This window comes from Monodelphis domestica, chromosome 4 (genome assembly GCF_027887165.1).
Source record: "Monodelphis domestica isolate mMonDom1 chromosome 4, mMonDom1.pri, whole genome shotgun sequence".
NCBI classification, from domain to species: Eukaryota; Metazoa; Chordata; class Mammalia; order Didelphimorphia; family Didelphidae; genus Monodelphis; species Monodelphis domestica.
In genome coordinates this window covers 316632203-316655274 of record NC_077230.1, presented here as the reverse complement: position 1 = coordinate 316655274, position 23072 = coordinate 316632203, and the positions used below count along the sequence as shown (strand labels likewise).

The window sequence follows — 23072 nt, the reverse complement described above, 5'->3', positions numbered from 1 at the left end:
CACATCCAGAGAAAGAACTGTGAAAGCAGAAAAGCAGAAGAAAAACAACTGCTCAATCATATGGGTCAAGGGGATATGATTGGGGATATAGACTCTAAATGATCACCCTAGTGAAAATATCAATAATATGGAAATAGGTCTTGATCCAGTGGAATTGCTTATTGGCTATGGGAGGGGGTGAGAGGAAGGGAGGGAAAGAACATGAATCTTGTAACCATGGAAAAATTTTTCTTAATTAACCAATAAATAAAATTTAAAAAAATAATTGAGAGTAAAATCTCATCCTTTAAAAAACAAAACAAAACAAATAAAAATATAAAAACAAAACTGGGAGGTTTCTGTGCTGATTCTGGAGGAAGCAGGGTCCTGGAATATTGGAAGCTGAGAGGGGTGGTAACAGCAATGATCAGCAGAGGGAACCAGAGAGCCAAACCCTGGGATGGAAGAAAGATGGTAACTGGGCTCAAGAGTACCAGCTGGTATTCAAAGTTTGGATCCTCCATACTTGACTGTCTTCCTCACGTGCATAAAATGAGCAGGTGGGCCGAATTTAGGCTTTAGCTGATAACTAGATCTTGGGAAGTGTGTGCTGGTCCATAAGCCAGAGAAGACCCAGCCAGAGTAAATTGTAAAACCTCATTCACCAAGTTGAAGACTCTTTTCCCTTTAGAAAGAGGCAAAAAGAACCAGCTCTAGATGTATGTGAATGGCATGTGCCTCTATTGGCTGCTGTCCATCCTTTCAAGATCTAATCAGCTTTCAGGGCTTCCAGCAGCTATCAGACCAAACAGGTGATAACATCTGCTGTGCAGAGTAAAAAGCAAGCAAAGAATCGGTTTTACCAAGTCTTGATAGCAGATTCCCAGCTTCTGCCTAGAAAATCAATATCTCCACTCTACCCTGGTATTCAGAGCACAGTAGGGAGGGTTCAATGTCTCATGGTCACAACTACTGTTTTAATAGCATTTCTCTGCTAACTGAAGCTTTGCAGTAAAAAGCTGTTCACACTCCTCTGTGAGCAGCAGACACTTAAATGAGATTTTAGAGGGTCTTCTCAGCTTAGGGGCAGCTAGATATTATAGTAAATAGAGACCTGGACTTGGAATCAGGAAGACATCTTCATGAGTTCAAATCCAGCCTCAGACACTTACTAGCAGTGTGACCCTGGACAAATCACTTAACCCAGTTTGCCTTGGTTTCCTTATCTGTCAAATGAACTAGAAAAGAAAATGGCAAGGCACTCCATTATTGCTGTCAGGAAAACCTCAAATGGGGTAATGAAGAATCAGATACAACTGAAATGACTGAACAACAGCTACCACCTCAGCTCAGGTCTTTTCAATGAAAAGTTAACATACAAAAATATACATTACCTTCAGGCTGCCGATGATCCCACCCACTAGCAAGTATAAGGGAATGAGTGGCTCAGTAGGGCAGTCTTCCAAAAACTTCATTCCTAGACATGGGAAAAGATGCAGAAAATGTGCAAGGATGGAAAGTTACACCCTAAAGGAGGAAGTCTTGTAAGAATGAATTGGAGAGGTATATACCAGTTAGGTGCCAGGCAAGGGTTACATTCTTCACCATACACACCATCTACTTTATACCTTGAATGTTTAAAACAAATGAGATAGGAAAGGGTTGGAGGAGAGAAATATGCTGCTTCTATGCTTTCTCCACACAAAAACTGCCTTATCTCTTTTGTACATTTTGTAAATATTTGTATGTGCATGTTATCTTTCCCTGTCTAGTGGAAGCTCCTTGAAGTCAGGCAGTTTCATTTTGGTCTTTGAATTTCTTGCTCCTGGCACAATGACTGGCACATATCTTAGAAGGAGTTTAATAAGTCCTTGTTGCTTGATTGAATGCATAATTGGTTCTTTGATTAGCCCTTCTACCACAAGCTGCAAGTATCAAGAAAGGGCTATAGCTAGAGGGTGAGCTTTTTTAGAGATTGAGGGGAAAATTCACTTGTAGAGAAAAGCTCAATCAATCCTGCAGTTACAAAGGAAGAACAACTGCTTTAAGCAAATCTACCTTATGAAGATCATCATTAGAATTGTTCGCTTTATGAAAGATTCACTGTAGGATTTCTTTAAAAAGCCCAAGTAAACTGAAACATGGAGTTAACAGTACAACGTAGGGAGAGCTGAGACTAGGAAATCATGGGTTGGGGACATAACTGCCTAGGGCAGTGATGGCAAACCTTTTAGAGATGGAGTGCCCAAATTGTAACCCTCATGCCACATGTGAGCTGTCCCCTTACCCTAGACAGGGGAAGAAGGAAGATCTCCTATTGGGCTGCTGGGCAGAGGAGCAGGTGATAAGAGGCACACATGGATAAGGGGAGGGGAGAGGCCCCCTCTGGCACAAGAGCCATAGGGACTCCTGCAAATTACTTTCCTTTTCAGTACTACAGGCAACTCTCTCAAGACTGAGTTGACAACATTCCATCTATGTCCATCTAGGTTATGACACTAGTGATCCAGAAGTTTCATGGTACAATGAAAAGAGACTGAATTTCTGAATGAAAAGACACTTGACTCTGGAATTAGAGGACCCTCGTTCAGGTCATGTTTCTGATGTTTCTAATCTGCGAGACCCTGGGTAAATCATTTATCTTCCTTGGTCCTCCATTTCCTCATCTATAAAGGACCTCTAAATCTCCTTCCAGTTCTATATCCTTGATCCTGTGAATCTGATTTATTCTGACAACAAACCAAAGTGCACTCATGGCTCCCATCCCTTTCCTAAAGGTAACTTGTCTTGCCTTACTATTATTTTTTTCTTTCCTTCACCTTAATACAAGGGATGGTGACTGTGATATCATTGATTTAAGGCAGAGGTATCAAACACATAGCCTGTGGGCTACATGTGAACCCAAACATTCTGAGTACAGCTCAAACCTGAATAAAATGTAATTGGGAAATCGTTAACAAAATAAATAGAAATATAATAAAACATAGATCACTCTGTGGGCTTGTTTTTTTTTTTTTTGCTAATGTGAGGTCCATGGGATCATTATATATGGTTCAGTGGCCCCATCATTACTATAGGGCATGCCAGGATAAGGAAACTCCTTTAAACAATGCAGGTTGGCACCTTCTCTACCAGTAATAGTCTTAGACATCTATTTTCTAGTGCAATGACAAGTTAAATGATCATCCATGGTCCCACAGCAGGTAGTGTTAGACTCAGGTCTAGAGCCCACCTGGTTTTGAGGCCAGGTATTTACCTATAACACTTCTTATAAGGTCCAATGACTGTGAGGCTATTCCAACAGGACTCCAAAAAGAGAATTATTGCAGGATCAGAGTCTCCAGCATGTGTAATTATCATTGCAATGACATTTCATTTCTTATTAACTGCCTTAGTAGTTAAGTAGACACAGAAAACTATTATTCTAGGACTATGTTGGTGAACCTATGGCACATGTGCCAGGGCATACTAGAAGAAGCTACTCCCCTCCCCCTCTCCATGTGCACCTGAGGACATTTTTTTCACTCCACCCTCCCCTCTGTCCAGTAGCCCAATGGGAGTATTTCCTCCCTCTTCTGTTTGGGGTAAGGCAGGAGACTCACATGGGATGTGAGAGTTGCAGTTTGGGCATTTGGTCTCTAAGGTTTCTGAAAGGTTCACTATCACTGTCCTAGGACAACACTGTGTTCTAGTGACATTCACAAAGCTATCTAGGTGGGATGTGTCCAAGGATTCTCAACTCAAATCCAAAGACAGATACTTCCAGTGAGGGGAAGGGAATCATATATGGTCTTCAAAGTATCTGATTGCTTTAAATTCTGTAAATTTGTAATGAATTCCCCCAGAAGAAGCTACTAAGGAAAATAGATACTAAAATGCAGCATAACTTTTTAAACAAAGGGTTAAATTCAAGTATGTTAAAGGTCAATTTTAGGTTATATATGAACTTCCTTTTTCAAACCCCAAACCCAGCTGTGAGATTACCACTGAGTAATGTCTCTGGTGCCTGTTTTTTTGTAATGACTAAAAGCAGTCACTGTTCAGTGGAGATTCAGATCCCTTCTAGAGAGTTTAAAAGGATTCTAATAAATACCCATAAAGTTGTAAGCCCCATTTATCTGGCAATATTGGGTAATGATTTGGTTCACATAACTGAATTTTCTGCAAAGCTGAGTGTTTTCAGGAACCAATGCCATCAACATCATCATCATCATCATCATCATCATCATCATTACTGTTGTCTTTGTTGTTATTTCATTTTGGTTGAAAACCTTTCTAAAATGAATCAGATGGTTCTGGCCATCGAGTGTCCTAATGACTCAGTATCAGGACTGATAGAAATGATTGAGCATCATGATTATAACCATCAATTATTGTGTTGTGTTATAAGGAAGTAAAAACCTCAGAGACTGGTGAGGCAGGGCCTATTTGCCCCTGAACTAAATAGCCCCAGACTTATAGGGGCTGTGATGTTCTGGGTTAGTTTCTTCTTCTGAACTTTCTTCCATCTCCTTTCCACCTCCCATCATCTATCCCTATTTTTGTCTGTCAGAATGCCTCCATGTGGCAGCTTCCCTTCTCAAACATTTTTTAAAATAGATTTTTTATTGATTTTTTGGTTTTGATATTGCTTAGATTCACGCCTATAGTTCTCCTTTCTCACTCCCAGTCACTCATTATTAAAGATTTTTTTTAAAGGAAAGAAAAAAAAGAGGAAGAGAAAAAAACTCAGAAAAACCAGATACCAATTAATGAAAAATATTCAATACTATAAAGAATTTTCATATCTGTTAGACCCACCACCCCCTGCTAAAGAACAAAGGGAGACACTGTATACTTTTATATGCTCCTTTTAATCTGCTGAAGGTTAAAAAATAAGATGACCAAGCTTTTTGTTAAACATGTATAGCATACATAAGTTCTCAGAGAAAGCCTACAGATTTTTCTGTGAATAAAAGTTCAGGGTGTATGCACAAAAGATTTTGAGGCATCTATTTTTTCCACTTTTCCATTTGTTTTTGCTTTGGAGGCTTATTTCTTTGTTGGTTCTTAACTGTATTCTAGATCAGGTACTCAATATTTTTTAGTCCTGCAACTCTTGTCTTTTAATAAAGTCAATGTGATAGGAAAAAAATTCTGGAGTTTACCATTTATATTTACATAAGAAACAAAATAAAGAGATGAATTATGGCATTATAAATAGAATTTAAAAGCTGGTGTGTAATAATAATGAGATATCAAACTATATTTAAAAATACTCCCTGACTTCTTTATATAAGCTTCTATTACCTACCAGGTATATGGTTGGGATCTCTGGTTCTAGACAATTCAATTTGTTAAGTAAGTAACTTCTGGATCAGTTTATTCACTCATTCAAAAACATTTACTGAATACTTATGTGTTGGGGTATCAGCAGACTAACTTTTTCTTCCAATACAGATCAAGTTTTCAGAGAGAAATATAGGGCTTGAAAAGAACCCTTGGAGGCTCTTTTTCCTGACCCCTCAGCACCTTAGTTTTGAAGTTTGGAGGATGAGAAGATGCTCTAGGCTTGTTAGACAAATATGTGACCTCCAGGTATGGTCCAGAAATTCAGCCAGCATGCTTACCTACGAAAGCCATGGACAAGGGCAGTGCCAGAAAAGCCAGGAGAGCAAAAATGAAGCAGGCTGTGGGAAGAGAAAGCATGATAGGTTACTGAGCTGGCCACGCAATCACTGCATTCTGTTGAAAATTGCTGATCATTCATTGTATTACATAAAAGTTGACTTCTTCCCCTTTATAATAATGACAGCTAAGTGGCACAATAGATAGAGCTCTGGACTTGATGGCAAGAAGATCTGAGTTCAAATCTTGCTTCAACAATTACTAATCATATGATCCTTGGCAAGTCATCTAATCTTGCTTTGCCTCAGTTTCATTTGTAAAATGGAAATAATAATGGCACCTACCTCATAGGGTTGTTGTGAGGATCAAATGAGATAATATTTGTAAAAGTGCTTAGTGTAGTACCTGGCATGTGGTAAGTGTTACATCAATACTTTTTCCTTTCCTCTCCCTTTGTGACCTAGGAATATATGAATCAACTCAAGTCAATTGCCTAGTTCTTATGTGAGAGTGAAAACAGCAATTTGGGATAATTGTGGCCAATTCTAGAGGTCCTAATATAAATACACCTTTCTTCTGCCAAAGAAACCCCAAGGAAGCACATCCAATAGTTTGCAAAGATATGGAGATATGGGTACATCCTTGAATAAGAGATAGAAGCAATTAAAAAATATATATTAAAATTTATATTAACACTAATAGTTCTTCCCTAATAGATAAGTGGTCAAAGGATATGAACAGTTATTAAAAAAAAAGAATCACAGAGTATTCACAACTACATGGAAGAATGTTCTAGATCATTAATAATATTAGAAACACACATTGAAACAACCCCAAGTTCTTCTTTTAGACACTGAAAATTAGTAAAAATGACAAAAATGTCAATAGTCAATGTTGGAGAAGTTGTGAAATGGAATTATAGTCACACTAATACATTGTTGATAGAGCTGCAAAATGGCACAACCATTTTGGAAAACAATTTGGAATTCCATAATTGAAGCAACTAAAATGCCCCTATTCACTAAACCAGAGATTCCATTATTGAACTTATATTCAAAGGTAGAAATTGCTAAGAACAAAGTCCCCATTTACATAAAAATATTTATAACTTCATGAATTTGTGTGTCATCCTTGCACAAGGGCCCATGCTTATCTTCTCTGTTTTGTTTAAATTTTAGTATATGTGCTGTTGAAGTAAGCACAAGAACTGATAAATAGAAATACGACATAGTTTAATGTAAATATGCATATCTTTTTATCAAATGATGTCTTTTCTAATAGAAAGAGGGGAGAGAGAGAGAAGGAGTTATCTGGGCATTTTAATATAACAAACAAATAAATTTAAATTAAAATATTTATAGCAGCATTTTTTTCAATAACAAAGAATTGGGAACAAAGTAGAAAACCATCAATTGAGAAATGACCAAACAAATTGTATCATATGAATATAATGGAATATTACCATGCAGTAAGAAATGTCATTCATGATAAATACAGAGAAGCCTAGAAAGATTTTCATGAACTGATACATACTGAAGTAGAACCAAGAAAATAATATACACTATACCTACAACAACGTACATATAAAGAATAACCCATGTCAAAAAATAAATGTAACAAAATAATCAAGATCAAGCAAACTTTGAATGAAGAAATATGAGAAGATACACCCAATCCAGTGAGAGGTCCTCTGCTGGGAATATAGAAGATGGATTCAAAAGGAGAAAAATTGGAAACAAAGAGATAAGTTAGAAAGCTTCTGGTATAGTCCAGGAAAACAAGGGAATGTCAGTGGCAACAGAAAGAAGATGGTTTTGAGAGATATTACAGAGAAGCACAGCCAGGACTTAGGAACTGTGAATCTTAAAAACTACTCAGACTGTACTTTAGAAGATTTGATTTAGCTATTTCCTTATTGTAACAATGGAGATACTTAGTCTAACAGAATTAGGAATGTCTTGGGAACTTTACACTACTCCACCCATACTTAGACATACTTTAGGGGAAGATAATGTTGTAAACTCCTGATTGAACAATGAAGCTACTTAACTCATACCTTATAGTGAAGCTAGAACCTTAAGCTAAGTCTATTTTAAGATCTAATAAAAAAAGGTGTTAAGTACCTGTAAAGTTTAAATTAATCACAAAAAGGTCAAGTAACTCACAAAAGGTAAGCTTAACAAAGAAATGTGAAGTACTCAAAAGATATAATCTAACCAGAGAAGGTGAGAACTAAAGAGTGGTGAGAACTAAGAATGGGCAGTCCTGGAAAAAAGTGTCTACTGTGATTGGTAGACATAAAAATTTAGGGAAGGTGACATAAGAGAAAATTCTCTTTAAAAGGAGGCTAAAAGTCAGTTCAGGATGGTTCGGAACTCAGTTCAGGGGATTGAGTTCAGTGGAGGACTGGAGCTTCCTTGGAGATGGTTTCGTGGTGAGTGATAAGACTGACTCCCTTTCACTTAGGCTCAGGGAGGTCACTTTGGCCAAGGCCTTTAACTACTGCCTGGCTCAGCCTGAGCCGGAAAACTCTCTCTCTCTCTCTCTCTCTCTCTCTCTCTCTCTCTCTCTCTCTCTCTCTCTCTCTCTCTCTCTCTCTCTCTCTCTCTCTCTCTCTCTCTCTCTCTCTTTCTTTTTTCTTCCTTAATTCCTTCTCTCTATATTAATTAAAATCTCCATAATTCCCAGCTGACTTGGGTATTTTATTATTTGGGAATCATCCCTGGTGATCAATTATTTAGATTTTAAATCAAAACACTAAAATTATCTTTACAGAACCAGTTGGGTATAGGAAGTTTAGTCACAGGAAGGTGCCAAGGTGCTTTTTCTATTCCTTGAGGGGCCCAGTTAGTGGCCACAGGACACTGATGGCTTGAGATACCAAATGAATAAAGAACATTGGAGGCCATCAATTTCCAGAAAGTAAAACTGAGATTCAGTATGGTTAGTAATTTGCCCAAGATCATCACTTTGTGGTTTTAAGAGTAGATAACTGGGAGAGTAGCTTCGCCATTATCAGAAAAAGAGAAGTCAAGAGGAGAGAATTGGTTTTTGAGGGGAAGAGCTGGGGAATTTCCTGGGATAGTTTCATTTTGGTCATTTATAATTTGGGATACCAACAAGTTATATTGTGATCACAGATTCCAAGGCCTCCAGATTTTCTTACCTACCTCTATCACCCACTCTTTTAACTATTCAAGGACATAATTTCCTTATCTACTCAGTACAACCACGGGCTTCATTCTCCTACTTCACAAGTTTGTTGCAAATGCTATTGAATGGTAAGGCATAGTTGCAGGTGAAATGTGGGCTCCTTTGCCCTTTTCATTCATAGACCCTCCAGCTCTCCCTCTTTATATATATTTAAGGAAAAGTTCCTCAGGACTTTACTGACAACTTCAAAATGTAGCCTTCCCTCATCTGAACATGTGGCTATGGCCATGTGCATTTATGAGATTTAATTGAGGCATCCCTGAGAGGCTAGACAAGGAAGCACACATCATTCCGATGCCTTTATCAATATTTCATTGCTTCCCAGATATTAAAGAAATCCTCTAGGGGTTTGGAAAGCACACTGAATATAGCTGTTCTTGCTTGGCAGAAGGGAAATGAGAGAAATGGGCAACTGGAAGATGGGGGGTGGATCTGAACTGCTATCACAAGAACCATAATGCTGTTTCAGTTTGGACTGACAGTCACTGAGAGGTCCTGGGCTTTGACTTTGGATCTGTGGCTGACATCCATAAATGGCTGTTGACTTCCTTAAAAACTTATTTTCTCATTAAAATTTCCATCTAAAAGGTGGGTTTATGAGTATATTTAAAGATATTTTTGACAAAATTCAAAATTCAAAAAATCCTTTTGTGCCAGCAGAGGAGTCCCACCTATAGAAGAAAAGAGGGCTAGAGAGTGGTAGGAATACTCAGCAGCTTTAAATATCTTTCTTTAAAAAAAAAGTGTTTGCTAAGTGAAAGGCACTGTCTGAGGTACTATCTTTCCTCTCAAAAAACTTATGCTCCTAAGGGAGAAAGAGGAGGCTGTATGACATACACAGGTATACATATACAAAAATATGCAGGATTTTAACCAGCATTTATTAAGCACTTGCTATGTGCCAGGCACTGTGCTAAGCCCTGGGGGTTACATAGAAAGGCAAATAACAGTTCCTGTTTTCATGGAGTGCACTGTCTAATGGGGTAAGAGAGACAACATGCAAAAAATTATTTATAAACAGAATGTGTGTAAAATTGGAGAATGGTAGTCTTAGAGAGAAAGCCTTAAGATTAAGTAGGATGGGGAACGATTTCTTATAGAAGGTAGGACTTTAGCTGGGACTAGAAGAAAATCAGAAGACAGAGATGAGGAGAGGAAGAGCCTTGCAGGAATAGAGCCTTACCATTACTTGCGATCTTAGAAATGCACCGGTGACAAGCCTTCTCCAGACCACCAGACATTGTTAAGTTTTCTCAAAAGTAGACCTAAGGATTAAAAAAAAAAATCATTATAACCAGGAGAATGTCTTGGGTGATTTAATCAACCATTTTTGCTGAAAGCAGTAGTGTAGACTAGTGGCAAGTATGTCATTTGAGTTTTAGGAGTCTTTTAAGAGTCACTTTGCCAGTCACTTACCATGTGATTTATTGTTGTTGTGCAGTCATTTCCAGTCATGTTCAACTTTTCATGACCCATTTTGGGGACTTTTCTTGTCAGAGATACTGGAATGGCTCACCATTTCCTTCTCCAGCTCATTTGACAGATGAAGAAACTAAGGTAAATAGAGTTAAGTGACTTGCCCAGGGTCCCCCATCTGATAAGTGTCTGAGGCCAGATTTGAACTCATGAAGATATTTTTACTGACACTATGCCCAGCATTCTATTTACTATGCTACCTAGCAGCCCATAATAAATCATAAGAAAGAGGAAATATAATCAAGGATGGGAATGGAGTCCAAGACTGAGAATTGGATCCCGGGCACTGCTCCATGGTGAATTTGTATAACTCTGGGAAAACTAACTTCTCTTGCCTCACTTAATCTTTCCAATGACTAAAGGAAATATGAACCAGCTCCTGCTCAGTATCCTGGACTGGACCAATTACCATTCTGGACTCCACTGCCTCAGGTACTCTGCTGCCATATGGGAGTGATAAGGCTCTTATAGTTCTAGTACCCCTTCTCTGCTTCCATGTAGGCCAAGGACTCAGCTGCCATGTTGGAATGAATAGATTCCTGCAGTTCCAATTCCCCCTTTCTGCTTCCTTGTAGCCTCAGGACTCCACTGCTCACTTGAGAGTTTGCAGGTTCCCTGCCTTCTCTGACTTCTATACCCATGTAGAGTGGTTCTGGCTGGGTTTATCCCCATTCTATAGCTTCTTTGCTAATGGGGGAGCCACAACATGTTGAGCTTCTCCAAGTTCTGTCACTTCTCAAGGATGCTGTGCTGCCTGGGCCACTCTTCTCTCTTATCCCAGTGAGATATGTTCCTCCATATGTTTTGAGGCAATCTATTTCCTTTGCGTGGGTATGTGTGTAGGGATTAGAGGAGTGGAACATCCTTTATTCCACCATCTTAACTTCCAGCATGCGATCTTCATATAGCATGAACTCCATACCTTTCTCTTCACCATCTTGAGGCCACTGGCTCTTCTCAACATTCTCCAGCTTATTCATACTCTTCCTATTGTGGGGTTTTCAGAAGCAAACGTAAAACTGCAGAGCTGAACTGTCACTACCTCATTCCCTCATGCTATATCTCCCTTAATTCAGCCAAAGTTTTCATTTTTCCCCCATTGTACAGAACATCAGTTCTATACCATACTAAAGAATGATTAAGACATTGTGTTTCCTAATCTACTGGAGACATTTTTAAAATCCCTAAACTGGAGCATCTAAAGATACATGCCATGAAATAGGTTTTGCTTAGGTGGTGCTGGGTAGGACACAACTAGATGGAGAAATAAACAGGAACAAGTGGAGAAAAAAAGATGGAGTACAGTGATTGGAACCAATTCATTCTTCTCTGACTCGCTTTTGTAGGAAGGAAGGAAGGGATAGACTAAATTTTATGGATTAGTTTTAAGAGGAAAAGAGGAGAATTTGGATACAAGTCCTGGGGGAAAAGATTCTTGTAGCCACAGAGTGAGAATGTCTTCCTGCCCATGAGACCTTCATCAAATGGGTACAGAGAAGGGTCCGATTTTGACAGACAAACTCCCTGACTTTAAGGAGTCCATATTCTAGTAGAGGAGATAAAGAAAACTTTGTGGACCATATGGTCCATAGGATCACAAGGAGTTGGAAAAGACTGAGGCACTGAACAATAACAAGAAGGGTAGGTAAGATATGTATATAAAGTCTATTGTATAAATGACAATACTATAGGTACCAAGGAGTGTGTCTGTGAGAGAGCTGAGGAAGGAGAAGTTGCTGCTGGTTAAACAAATCAAGAGAGGCTTCAGGGAGGAGGTGGCACTTGAATTATACTCTAAAGGCTGAGAGGGAGGAAACTAGAACTAGGGGAACATGCTTATATGTACAAGAAGGTTAATATTAATAATAATATTGTAGCATTATTCTCATCATAGTTAAAGTAATGCATTTTAAAAGTAATGTCCTATTTTCAGAAACCTTGACCACCTGGGATCCAGCTTGATAAAGACTTGAAAGTAAGTGCAACAATCTTCTAAGAAGTCAATGAGAAGGTTAGATATCATAAAACTCACAAACATTCCCAGGAGAAACTCTTAATTCCTCCCATAGCCTTTTTAAATTTTATTTTACACTTTTACCCTTTGTCTTTAAATTATACTAAACATTGGTTCCAAGGCAGAAGAGTGATAAGGGCTGGGCAACTTGTGTTAAGTGACTTGTCCAGGGTCACAAAGCTAGGAAGTATCTGAGGCCAAAGTTGAATTCAGACCTGGCTCTCAATCTACTGAACAACCTAGGTACCTCCTCTTATAGCCTTTTGAATCTTACATACAAATTCCAGAAGCCTTATATCTAATTTATTAATAATTCACATTTATACAGTACTTGACATTTACTTTCTTCTGATATCCTTTTGAAGTGGGAATAAATATTATTAGCTCCCTTTTAAAAAATAGGGAGACGGAAGCCCAGAAAGGGCAAGTAACTTGTCTGTGAAGTCATACAACCAGTAAGTGTCAAAGTAAAACCTTAAACGAATTCTTCTGACTCTAAGTATGCCATTCTTCTGTTACCCCTCCTAACCAATAGGATACTAGAACAGGGAAGGTAAAGTCTCAGGGCTCCATATTGAACAGAGACATCTCACAGCCTGGCAATAGAGAAGGAAACAGAGAAACTGAAAAATAGAACAAAAGAGGACAAAAAAAGTAGCCATTTAGTGTAGGAACAAATAATCCTTCTAAGGGGTAGGGAAATGTGTAAGGGATTTAATAAAGATTTCTGTACAAAATGGTTAAGATAACAACAAAAGCATAGGTAGCTAGGTAGTGGAGTGGAATAAAGTGTTTGACTTGGAGCTCTAAGGAAGACACCTCTTTATGAGTTCAAATCTGGTCTCAGACACTTAGCTACTTGTGTGACCATGGGCAACTCCCTTAACGCTGTTTGCCTCAGTTTCCTTATCTGTAAAATGAGTTGGAAGAGGAAATGGCAAACTATTCTATTATCTTTGCCAAGAAAACCCCAAATAGTCATGAAGAGGCAGACACAACTGAAAAACAATTTGACAAAACAAATAGCTCTTTAAAGGAATTAATTAAATGATGCTGAATCAATGAAATTTTCCTCTCTTGTTCTCATATAAGAATATTAAGCACTTAATAAGGGTATAATCTGTATCTATCTATCTATCTATCTATCTATCTATCTATCTATCTATCTATCTATCTATCTATCTATCCATCTATTAATTTATCCATCTATCTATCCATACATCATCATCATCATCATCATCATCATCATCTCTCTCTCTTTCTCTCTCTCTATTTGTGTACATATGTATGTATGTATCCGTCTGTCCCTCTATCCATTTATCTAGCTAGTTATCAATCATGCCTATAACTTTTCATGGATGTTATTTTCTAAGAGTTGTTCCATCTCTTTTCTAAGGCTAATTCTCCACTTTCAGACTATCCTTAAAGTCCCCCTTTCTATTATATCTGCCACAATCTTCACTTTCCCCAGCTAGGTCAGTGAGAGATTGTAGGAGAAGATCCTTCCAAAGGATGTCTGTCTTTTCTTCTCAGCTATTCCTCCATTGCTTTCTCACTGTTCAGAGTATAACCAGAGCCAGACCTCTGGGGAGTGGTAATGAGGTTAGCAGGTGCCAGTGGTTTGTTTGAAAAGAAAAGATGCCAGCTGGGAAATCTAGGTGGCTATTGTGAGGGTTGGAGCTTGATTGTTCTTGTGTACACTTAATGAGGTGGATTACTAAAGATACTGCCTTTCAATCAAAGCCTCTAAGAACAGAAAGGTTGTCTGAAAAACTCACTGGGGTCCCACGGAAAATCACCTTTGGCTAAAAGAATGAGGAGAATGTGGTCCTTTCTCGTGGGGTCTTGGGTCAGTGAGAGATTACTTTGTTGGGTCTTCTGAATAGGCTGCTTCACTTTTAACTTTCTTTTATGATTCTTTTACTGTAGAGGGAAAAAAAATGGTTCTCCAGTTATTCACTACACTCTTCCCACCTATCTACCTTTGCTAAGGCAATGACCTCTTGGCCTCAAATGTCCACATGTATTAACTTCCTGTTCTTTTTTTAAAGCTTACATTTAAATATTCCCTTCTTTAAGTAGCCTTCCTTTATTCCCATCCTCACCCATCTGTCCACCTCTCTGCTTAGCTTTCCCACTATATTTTCCTTTTAAACGCTCTAATTCACTGGTTGTATACTATTTAGTTATTTGTATTGGTGTCTTATTCTGCTACTAGACCAAACACATTTCATGAGGTTGCTTGGGATCAAATCTTAACAAAACTCCTTTTCTCCTGTAGCACCTAGTATAATGCTCTCTACAGCAGGAGACACTTAAGGGTGGTAAAGACACACATTCCTTTTTCTGCTTTGATGTGAACAAGTCTATAACTTAGAAAAATACAAACTTTTCCAGGTAATCTTGGCCTCTTGGCCTTTCTTGGCTGGGCAGTGGTGATCTCCAGCAATCCTGCATGCAATTTTATCAGGCCAGAGAATCCTAATTTCTTGTATCTTTTGATTTTCTACTATCATGGAAGTGCCTTATATTACAGGAGTTTCAAGATTTCTTCTTGTACCTTTTGGCTAAAATTAACCTCACCTGGCCAAAAGTTGTCCCATGGGATATAAAAATGAGGTTTAAATGTTCCTTAGATAAGAAGGCAGAGGAAGGATCTCAACTGTTCCTGACTTTTTGGCAACATGTAAATCTTATTCCTCAATCAGTCTATTGTAAATACTCTAAATGTAGTTTAATCTGGAACCTTGTGTTAGTTTAACTCTTGACAAATTTGTTTCCTTAGGAAGTGTCTGAGATCCTGACTCTGTTTAAGTTTGTTCAGTTTTTATGACATTGAAGAAAGTATGGGATTATAGATCTACCTTCTCTTTAACTTTTAAAAAAAACCTTCTATCTTCCTTCTTAAAATTAATATTTATTAGTCCCTGGGCAGAAGAGTGGTAAGGGCTAGGTGATGGGAATTAAATGACTCACTCAGGATCATACAACTAGGAAGTATCTCAGGACAGATTTGAACCCAATTTTTAGGTCTGTCTCTCAATCCACTGAGCCACCTCTCTGTACCCCCCCTTTAACTTTTATGCCCTAAGAGGAATGTACAAAATCACAATATGTAAACAAATTATTTCTCTGTCATTCTGACATAATTTTGACTATAAAAAACCTTTTCAGAATACTCATGATGGTTCATGTTTCCTCGGAGGTCTGAACCTAAGTTTGAGAATAATAATAAAAGTTAGAGTTTATCATCATAATTTCTGCTTTTTGATAAATATGTATTTGGTAGCAGTTACCCATCACATGAACTCAGAGAAGAGATATTTCTCCCATAACACATGTAATGATTAAGACCAGGGAGGTAGGACTTCCCCAGGCTAATGAACTCACATACAGATCTCTATTTTAGGCACAGCATGCCACCTAGATGCCCCCAATTAAACAATCCATAGGCAGATTTAAAAATACAAATAGGGGGCAGCTAAGTAGCTTAGTAGAATTCAGAGCCAGGCCTAGAAATGGGAGGTTCTGGCTTCAAATCTGACCTCAGACACTTCCTAGCTGTGTGACCCTGGACAAGTCACTTCACCCCAATTGCCTAGTCCTTACCGTTCTTCTGCCTTGGAACCAATAAATAGCTTTGAATGTAAGATGAAAGGTATGAGTTGGTTTTTTTGTTTGTTTGTTTTTTTAAAGATGAATGGAATTTTTTTCACAGTAGATGTAAACTTCAATTCTTCTGCCTATGAGACAGATTACTCTTTTCTCCATGGTAACCATTTTCTGTTTGTCCCTGAGATAACACTGCACTCTACAAATTGTACAAGGCTAGTAATGAATGAAAAAGCATTTTTTTAAACCCTACCTTCTGTTTTAGAACCAATACTAAGTAAGCATGCGTTCCAAGGAAGAAGACCAGTAAAGGCTAGGCACTTGGGATTAAGCAATTTATCCAGAGTCACAGAGTTAGGACGTATCTGAAGTAAGATTTGAACCCAGGACTTCCTGTCTCCAGGTTTGGCTCTCTATCCACTGGGCTACCTACCTGCCCTAAAAAGACATTTGTTAAGCATTTAGTTTCTTCCCACTACTGTGTTCAGTTCTGACGATAAACTTTCACCTAAGTTGCTTTCAAGCACTACGCTCAAGTTGTTTCTATCTTCTCTATAACCAAAATTATTTTTTGGCTATTTTAAAAATATTTTTTCCAATTACAGGTAAAATAATTTTTAACATTTTTTTTTAATTTTGAGTTCTAAGTTCTCTCCCTTCCTCCCTCTCTTCCCCCCTCATTGAGAAGGCAAACAACAACAACCTACTAAAGAGCTGGCTAGGACTAAATGGCACTGGGCGTGTGTCTGACTTAACAGTACAATTAGTTTGTACCTTGAGTGTGTGTATTTGGGGCTGGTGCACACATAGGGAACCCTGGAGAACAATGAGTTGTAGCCTTATTTCTCACCTATGAGAGCACCCTTTACCCAACCAGAGTGCCAAACAGGATACTCCTTTCAGTCTCCTGCCTTTGCCAAATCCCTCTGCCCACACCATCCCCATCTGCAATTTTACAATAAAATAATATTCATTGGTTCAGTTAACAAGCATTTATTAAGCCAACTACCAGGTAGGCATTATGTTAAATACTGAGGGGATACAGACAGAAACAAAATAGCACCTCCCCTCAGGGACTTTATATTTTAGTTAGATGATGAGGATAATGGTAACAATGTGAGTGAACAGATCAAATGTTTTATGCTTACTTGTATACCTCAAAAAAATAAGACTTGGCATTGGTGGTGGCTTTCCTCCCATTAATGCAGATTGAGGACACAATTTTCACAAATTGCTGTGACAGAAAATTCCATGACCTGGTGGCCATTTGGGCAGGAGCGCATCTGCAAAGCCTTTTTTTCTAAATTTGTTCAACCTGAAGGGTTAGCCTACTGCCATGTTGGTGAACCTATGGCACACATGCTGGAGCATGCTGGAAGGGGATGCTCCCCTCATCCTGCCTAAGAACATTTCTGCCATCACCTGCCCCTCTGCCCAGCAGCCCAATGGGAAAACTTCCTCCCTCCCCTGTCTGGGGTAAGTGGGCAGTTCACATGTGGCATAAGGGTTGTAATTTGGGCACTTGGTCTCTAAGGTTCTCGATCACTGGCCCAGTGTCAGCTCTGTGCCATAAGGAAGACTCAGAAGAGTACTTCAGGGAAAGGAAATATTTTATAAAACAATAAAAAAAATAGAATGGTGGATGATGCATCCAGCTTATAGCAACTAGTTTTTAAAAAAAAAATCAATGTGGGTCACAGCATTGTTTCCATTTTAAAAAAGTGAGTAATTTCTATTTCTTTAATAATTTAATTTATTTTTCCTTTAATGTTCAAGGTAATTGAGAAGAACCAAAATGTGAGAACTGCTAACTTCTACCACAGGGAGCATTATCTTTCATATCTATTAGTCACTGGAGCTGGGATGGAGGCCATTGTTAGAATTCAGAGCTGTCAGAACTCCTTGTCAAAGTCTCATTTGTAGACAAAAGTGTTTTTGGTTTGGTTTGATTTTGCTCTAAAACTATGTTTCAAGCCTGATGACACATTTCTCCCCATCAAACACTTTATGTTTCTTTTGAACTGCCCTCTTGATACACCCTTTCCCTCCCCCAGCCCCCATGACATTCTATCCCCTCTCTGGGCCTTTGTCTAGGATGGCCCCCCTACCTGGAATGCTTCCTCCCTTACCTCTGTCATTAAGAATCTCCTAGTTCTGGGGGCAGCTGGGTAGCTCAGTGGCCTGAGAACCAGGCCTAAAGACAGGAGGTCCTGGGTTCAAATCTGGCCTCATGTACTTCCCAGATGTGTGACCCTGAGCAAGTCCCTTAACCCCCATTGCCTAGCCCTTACCAGTCTTCTGCCTTGGAACCAATAAACAATACTGATTCCAAGACAGAAGGTAAGGGTTTAAGAAAAAGAAGAATCCCCTAGTTCCCTTCAAAGTTCATCTCAAGTGCCACCTTGGGCCAAATTAAGCCTTTTCTTGATCTCTCCAGTTAATAGTGTCCCCCTTAATTACCTTGCACTTGTTTTGTAGTATCTTTTATTTATATATTGTAGAATATGTCATATCACTCCCAATAGACTGTAAGTTCCTTGAGGGGAGGAATTACCTTGCTTCTTGTCCTTATAGCCCTAGCACCCAGAATAGTACTTGGCTCATAGTGGGCCCTTTAAAAAGGCTTGTTGATTTTTATTTTCTTTTCAATTCTCAAGAGAAAAATAGCTAGAACTCTCTGGCTAGGCCAACAAAATTAAAATCTCCAAAGTGTCGGTCTTCACCTCAGCCATGGTGCTGCCCAGAGAGGGGAAAGGTGATGTGAAGTGGGCAGAAGTATTTCCTTCCCCTCCCTGAACATTCTGTCAATATGGCTTCATTCCAAATCCACAAAATAGACATTTGATGTCACTTAGCTAAAAAAATGACAATGTAACAAAGGCCACATGTGACAGCTTACTTTAACATTAGCAGCACTGATGAACAAGTTATACTTTTGAGATAGAGCCCCATTTAACTCAATAGCACACGTCTTCCTGCATTTAACTACAGGAATCTTTTCCTGAGCCAGGAAGGGACTCCCTGCACCTTCCTTATACTTTCTAGGGGCTCTCCAGTGATTCAGTCTACAAACATTTATCGAGGTTTTACTAAGTGCCAGGGGGGCACTGAGCTAAATGCTAGGGGATGCCAAGAGGGAGCTCACAGACAAATGGAAGTGATAGAAATAAAGGCATTCAAGATAAATCGAGAAGAGAATCAAGATATCTATTGGCAGTATTTGGCGAGTAATAAGATGGTGGTGATAAAAAGCCATGGGAGAACTTCTGACCTTTTGGATCCTCAAGAAAATAAAAATACCAGGGTTCTTCCTTTTGTTTATGAGGTCAGGGCTGAAACGGACCAGTGATTTTGTAAGGGTGGAGAATTCCTGGTTCATAAATTTGTCCCACCAGTGTAGATGAGCAACAAATCTATGAATTATATTCTTAGTCGCCTGAGAGCACTGAGAAGTTGTCCAGAGTCCACACAGCTAGTATGTTGTGTCTAAGTCAAGGTTGGAAAGCTAGTTGGCTGGATGGATAGAGCTCTGAGCACCGAGTCAGGAAGATCTGAATTCAAATAGGATCTCGGACACTTACTAGCTATGTGACCCTGGACAAGTTACTGAGTCCTATATGCCTCCATTTCCTTATTTGTAAAGTGAACTAGAGAATAAAATGGTAAACCACTCCAGTATCTTTGCCAAGTAAACCTAAATGGGGTCATGGAGTTGGTCACAACTGAACAACAAAGAAGGAATTGTGGAGAGGTAAGGCATTCCACAATTCCAATGGGCTGATTTAGAAATATTACCTTTAGAGAAGGAAAGAACAGGGCAGCTAGGTGACACAGCTGGAGTCAGAAAGACTCATCTTCCTGAGTTCAAATCTGGCCTCAGACACTTATTAGTTGTGAGACTTTGGGCAAGTCACTTAATTTTATTTGCCTCAGTTTCCTCATCTGTAAAATAAGCTAGAGAAGGAAATAGCAAACCACTCTGGTCTCTTTGCCAAGAAAACCCAAATGGGGTCACAAAGTTGGTCATGACTGAACAACAAAGAAGGAATTATAAAGAGGTAAGGTATTTCACAATTCTTATAGGCTGATATATAATATTGCCTTCATTCACTACAGAAGGAAAGAACAGGCAGCTGTGTGGCACTGTGGATAGAATGCTGGGTCTGGAGTCATAAAGACTCATCTTCCTGAGTTTGAATCTGGCCTTAGATATTTTTTAGTTGTGAGACCCTGGGCAAGTCACTTAATTTTATTTGCCTCAGTTTCCTCATCTGTAAAATGAGCTAGAGAAGGAAATATCATACCACTCCAGTGTCTTTGCCAAGAAAACCTCAAATGGGGTCACAAAGAGTCAGACACACTTGCACAACAACAATGACAAGATTTAAACACCGATCTTTCCCTTTGAAGGCAGGAACTGTTTAATTTGGGGCTTTCTATCTCCAATACTTAAAACAGCTTGCCTGGTATATAGTAAAAGCTTAATAAATAGTTGGTTGACTGATTGCACTATAATTTATCTCTTTCCTTTTGAACTATTGTGAAGTATGAAGAGAGTAGCAGTAGTACATGGAGCGCCACCCCCACAGCCCCTGGCAGTGAGAGCTGCTCCTTCCCCTTAGCTCGGGGCCTTGTAAATGCAGCCCTGAGCACAGGGGCATTATTGGGACTGATGCAGTTTAATGCCTTCATGGCCCTTATTTTTCCCCATCTTCAAACAGGGTACAATAGCCCTCATGCTCCTCTAACTCCAGTTGTATTGGGCTACCAAAACACAGGAAAGCACTTCTGAGTATTCTAAAATGATAGAAATGAAGCCAAAGAAGCTTGCCAAGCCCTTTCCATTTTATAATTTTATAAAGATATCCACGTAAATCATACATAAGAGATAAGCGTTAGAATTTTACAGGCTTGAGTGTCTCGCCTACCTTGCAAGCTACCTGCTGTACCGGAAGGCCACTCTTGGGTGTCCCTGATTTTTGGCTGAGCTCCCTCTGACTGTTGGATATTTGATCACACAAACCAATGTCCAACGGTGGCCCGAGCATGGTCAAGGTTCCACGTAAAAGCACTCAACCTAATGGTGAACACGGCTTCTCTTTCACAAATGTATATTGTGTGATTGACTCGAAAAAGGGAGCAGTTCACGTGGGAAGGGTGAGACGAGGAGGAAGAGGGAGATGGTGTTTTGGCTTATAATAACTAGAGGATTTCTGTCTCTACATAGACCAATGTTGGACAGAAGGCAGCCTTGAACATTTCCTATGGCATACATGCACATAAGCACACCTCAGCTCCAGCCCTCCAGGACACAGGCACAAATACACCCAGCTGGCCCCAGGAGTTCTCTGCCTCTTCTTTATTCTCCATCCTCTCTGTCCCCCTCCATAAACACACATTTCCCCTCTTCTTGCCTCTATTATCTCATCTCTATCAACTGCACTCTCTTTAGGTGCCTCAGGCACTTTTTAGATGGCCAAGTCCAAGTTTCACAACAAACGAGACCCTTGGCCGATTTCTCCTATTCCAATTCACTCCTCTTTGGCATCCCGAACAGATTCTGACAGCCCAACATGACCTCTCTGCCCCTGTGCCATTTGCTTAGTCAGAAAAAGCATTTTGCTCCCACTGAATGAAGGTTAAGGTTTTCTTTTCTCTCCCCGCTATTATGAAAACCACTTCCTCAATGCAGTCACTTTCTGCCCTGAGAGGAGAAGCCCCTACATTGTCATCCCTCCTCTAAGGCTTCGGAGAAATGAGCTTCCAGGCGCTAGTTTTGCCCTCAAGTACTGTCCAAGGATGTCCTCACTCACCTTTTGAGCCAATGGAAGAGTTAGACAGAGAAACCTCTGGGTGAAAGAGTATTGTCTTCAACAAGAGAAAGTCACCGAAGTCAGGATCTCCCAGGAGCTACTGCCCACACTGCAGCCGGGGGCTCCACCTGCTGCTGCTGCTGCTGCTGCTGCATGCATCGAAAGCCTGCTTTTACTTCAGGTTCTTTCTCCCAGGCACACACTTTCTTTCTCTGTTCCGTTCTTCAGTTCTCTCATCTGCAGACAGATAGCAACCCAGCTGCTTCCAGTCCCCAGGAGAGCTGATAATCTGCATTTCCCACTCCCACTTTTCTGAATGTGGCACAACCCCTCAGTTTTAATGCCCCCAGCAGTGATCTACAGGGCCAGGAGGGGGCAGCAGAGGAGGCTGGGAATTACACTGGGAAACTAACACCTTGGAAATAGAACATAGAGAAGTTCTCAATTGGATCTCTTCATCTTGGCCAGGAGTCTTTAGGCACAGTGGCATTGGATTTGGAGTCCAAGGACTAAATCTCTTCTCCAGACTCTGTTTTACTAGCCACATGTCCTTGGGCAAGTCCCTTCACCTTTCTGGGTCCATTTCCGTATTTATAAAATGAAGGGTGAATGATCTTTGGACTCATCATTCCCTGATACTGTGCCATTTTCTTAATCCATCCTGATATCCCTGTGGTATCTTTGCACAAAGGCAAGGAGATGGTTAATTTTCATTGTTGTATCCCGAGTAACTGAAACATAGTAAATGCTTTGAACCTTAATAGAATCATGCTTCTGAGAATATCACTATAATGATCCACTATGTGATATAATTTGGGGTAACCAAGGAAAATCTTCTGATCAACATTTCTACCAGCCTATACATAGTTTCACGTATTCCAAAGATTAGTTTCTTTCCATTCCAGCATGAGCTTCTAGGTGTTCTTAAAAAATAAAATAAAATAAAATAAAAAAAAGGAAGTCTCTGAATAAACTGATATGAGCCACTCACACATTAGTGTAAAGTAGTCAACTTGACTGCCATCCTTTGGGGAAAAGTAGTGAAGGAAGGAAATGGGAGTTTTGATGGTGAAGAATGATCATTTTAGAATATGGGGCACTGCAAGGGTGGGCAGACCGGAATGCTATTCTATTCCATTCTTAACAGCTAAAGGAAATCATGAAAACATTTTGCCTTGGAGTGAGGAAAAAAGAAATGAAGGAAGTAAAGGGCACAGAAAGGTAGAGTGGGAGAAGAGCTGAGAACAAACTTCCTTTGTAACATCATATTAAAGAATGATCTCTCATGGTTGAGGATGTCATTATTTTTCCTGTCAATCATTATCAAATTTCCTGTCATCCTCACCAACTTGTTCTTT

At 39.5% G+C, this 23072-nt stretch overlaps 1 protein-coding gene and 1 non-coding gene across 2 annotated transcripts in view; both read right to left on the bottom strand.

The window, feature by feature from the left end:
• TMEM272 (transmembrane protein 272) overlaps nucleotides 1-22629 on the bottom strand; it is a 39580-nt gene extending 16951 nt beyond the window's left edge. Inside the window, exons 1-4 of the mRNA XM_056794817.1 lie at nucleotides 21715-22629; nucleotides 9983-10064; nucleotides 5589-5648; nucleotides 1374-1456 (exon numbers count right to left, since the gene is read on the bottom strand). Coding sequence (XP_056650795.1) covers nucleotides 1374-1456; nucleotides 5589-5648; nucleotides 9983-10040 — 201 coding nt within the window. The 5' untranslated portion in view covers nucleotides 10041-10064; nucleotides 21715-22629. The remainder of the gene's footprint in view (nucleotides 1-1373; nucleotides 1457-5588; nucleotides 5649-9982; nucleotides 10065-21714) is intronic.
• Nucleotides 6681-6788, bottom strand: LOC130454099 (U6 spliceosomal RNA). The gene has a single exon (XR_008911783.1). It is a non-coding gene; the product is annotated as a U6 spliceosomal RNA (small nuclear RNA).
• Nucleotides 22630-23072: the final 443 nt, after the last annotated feature.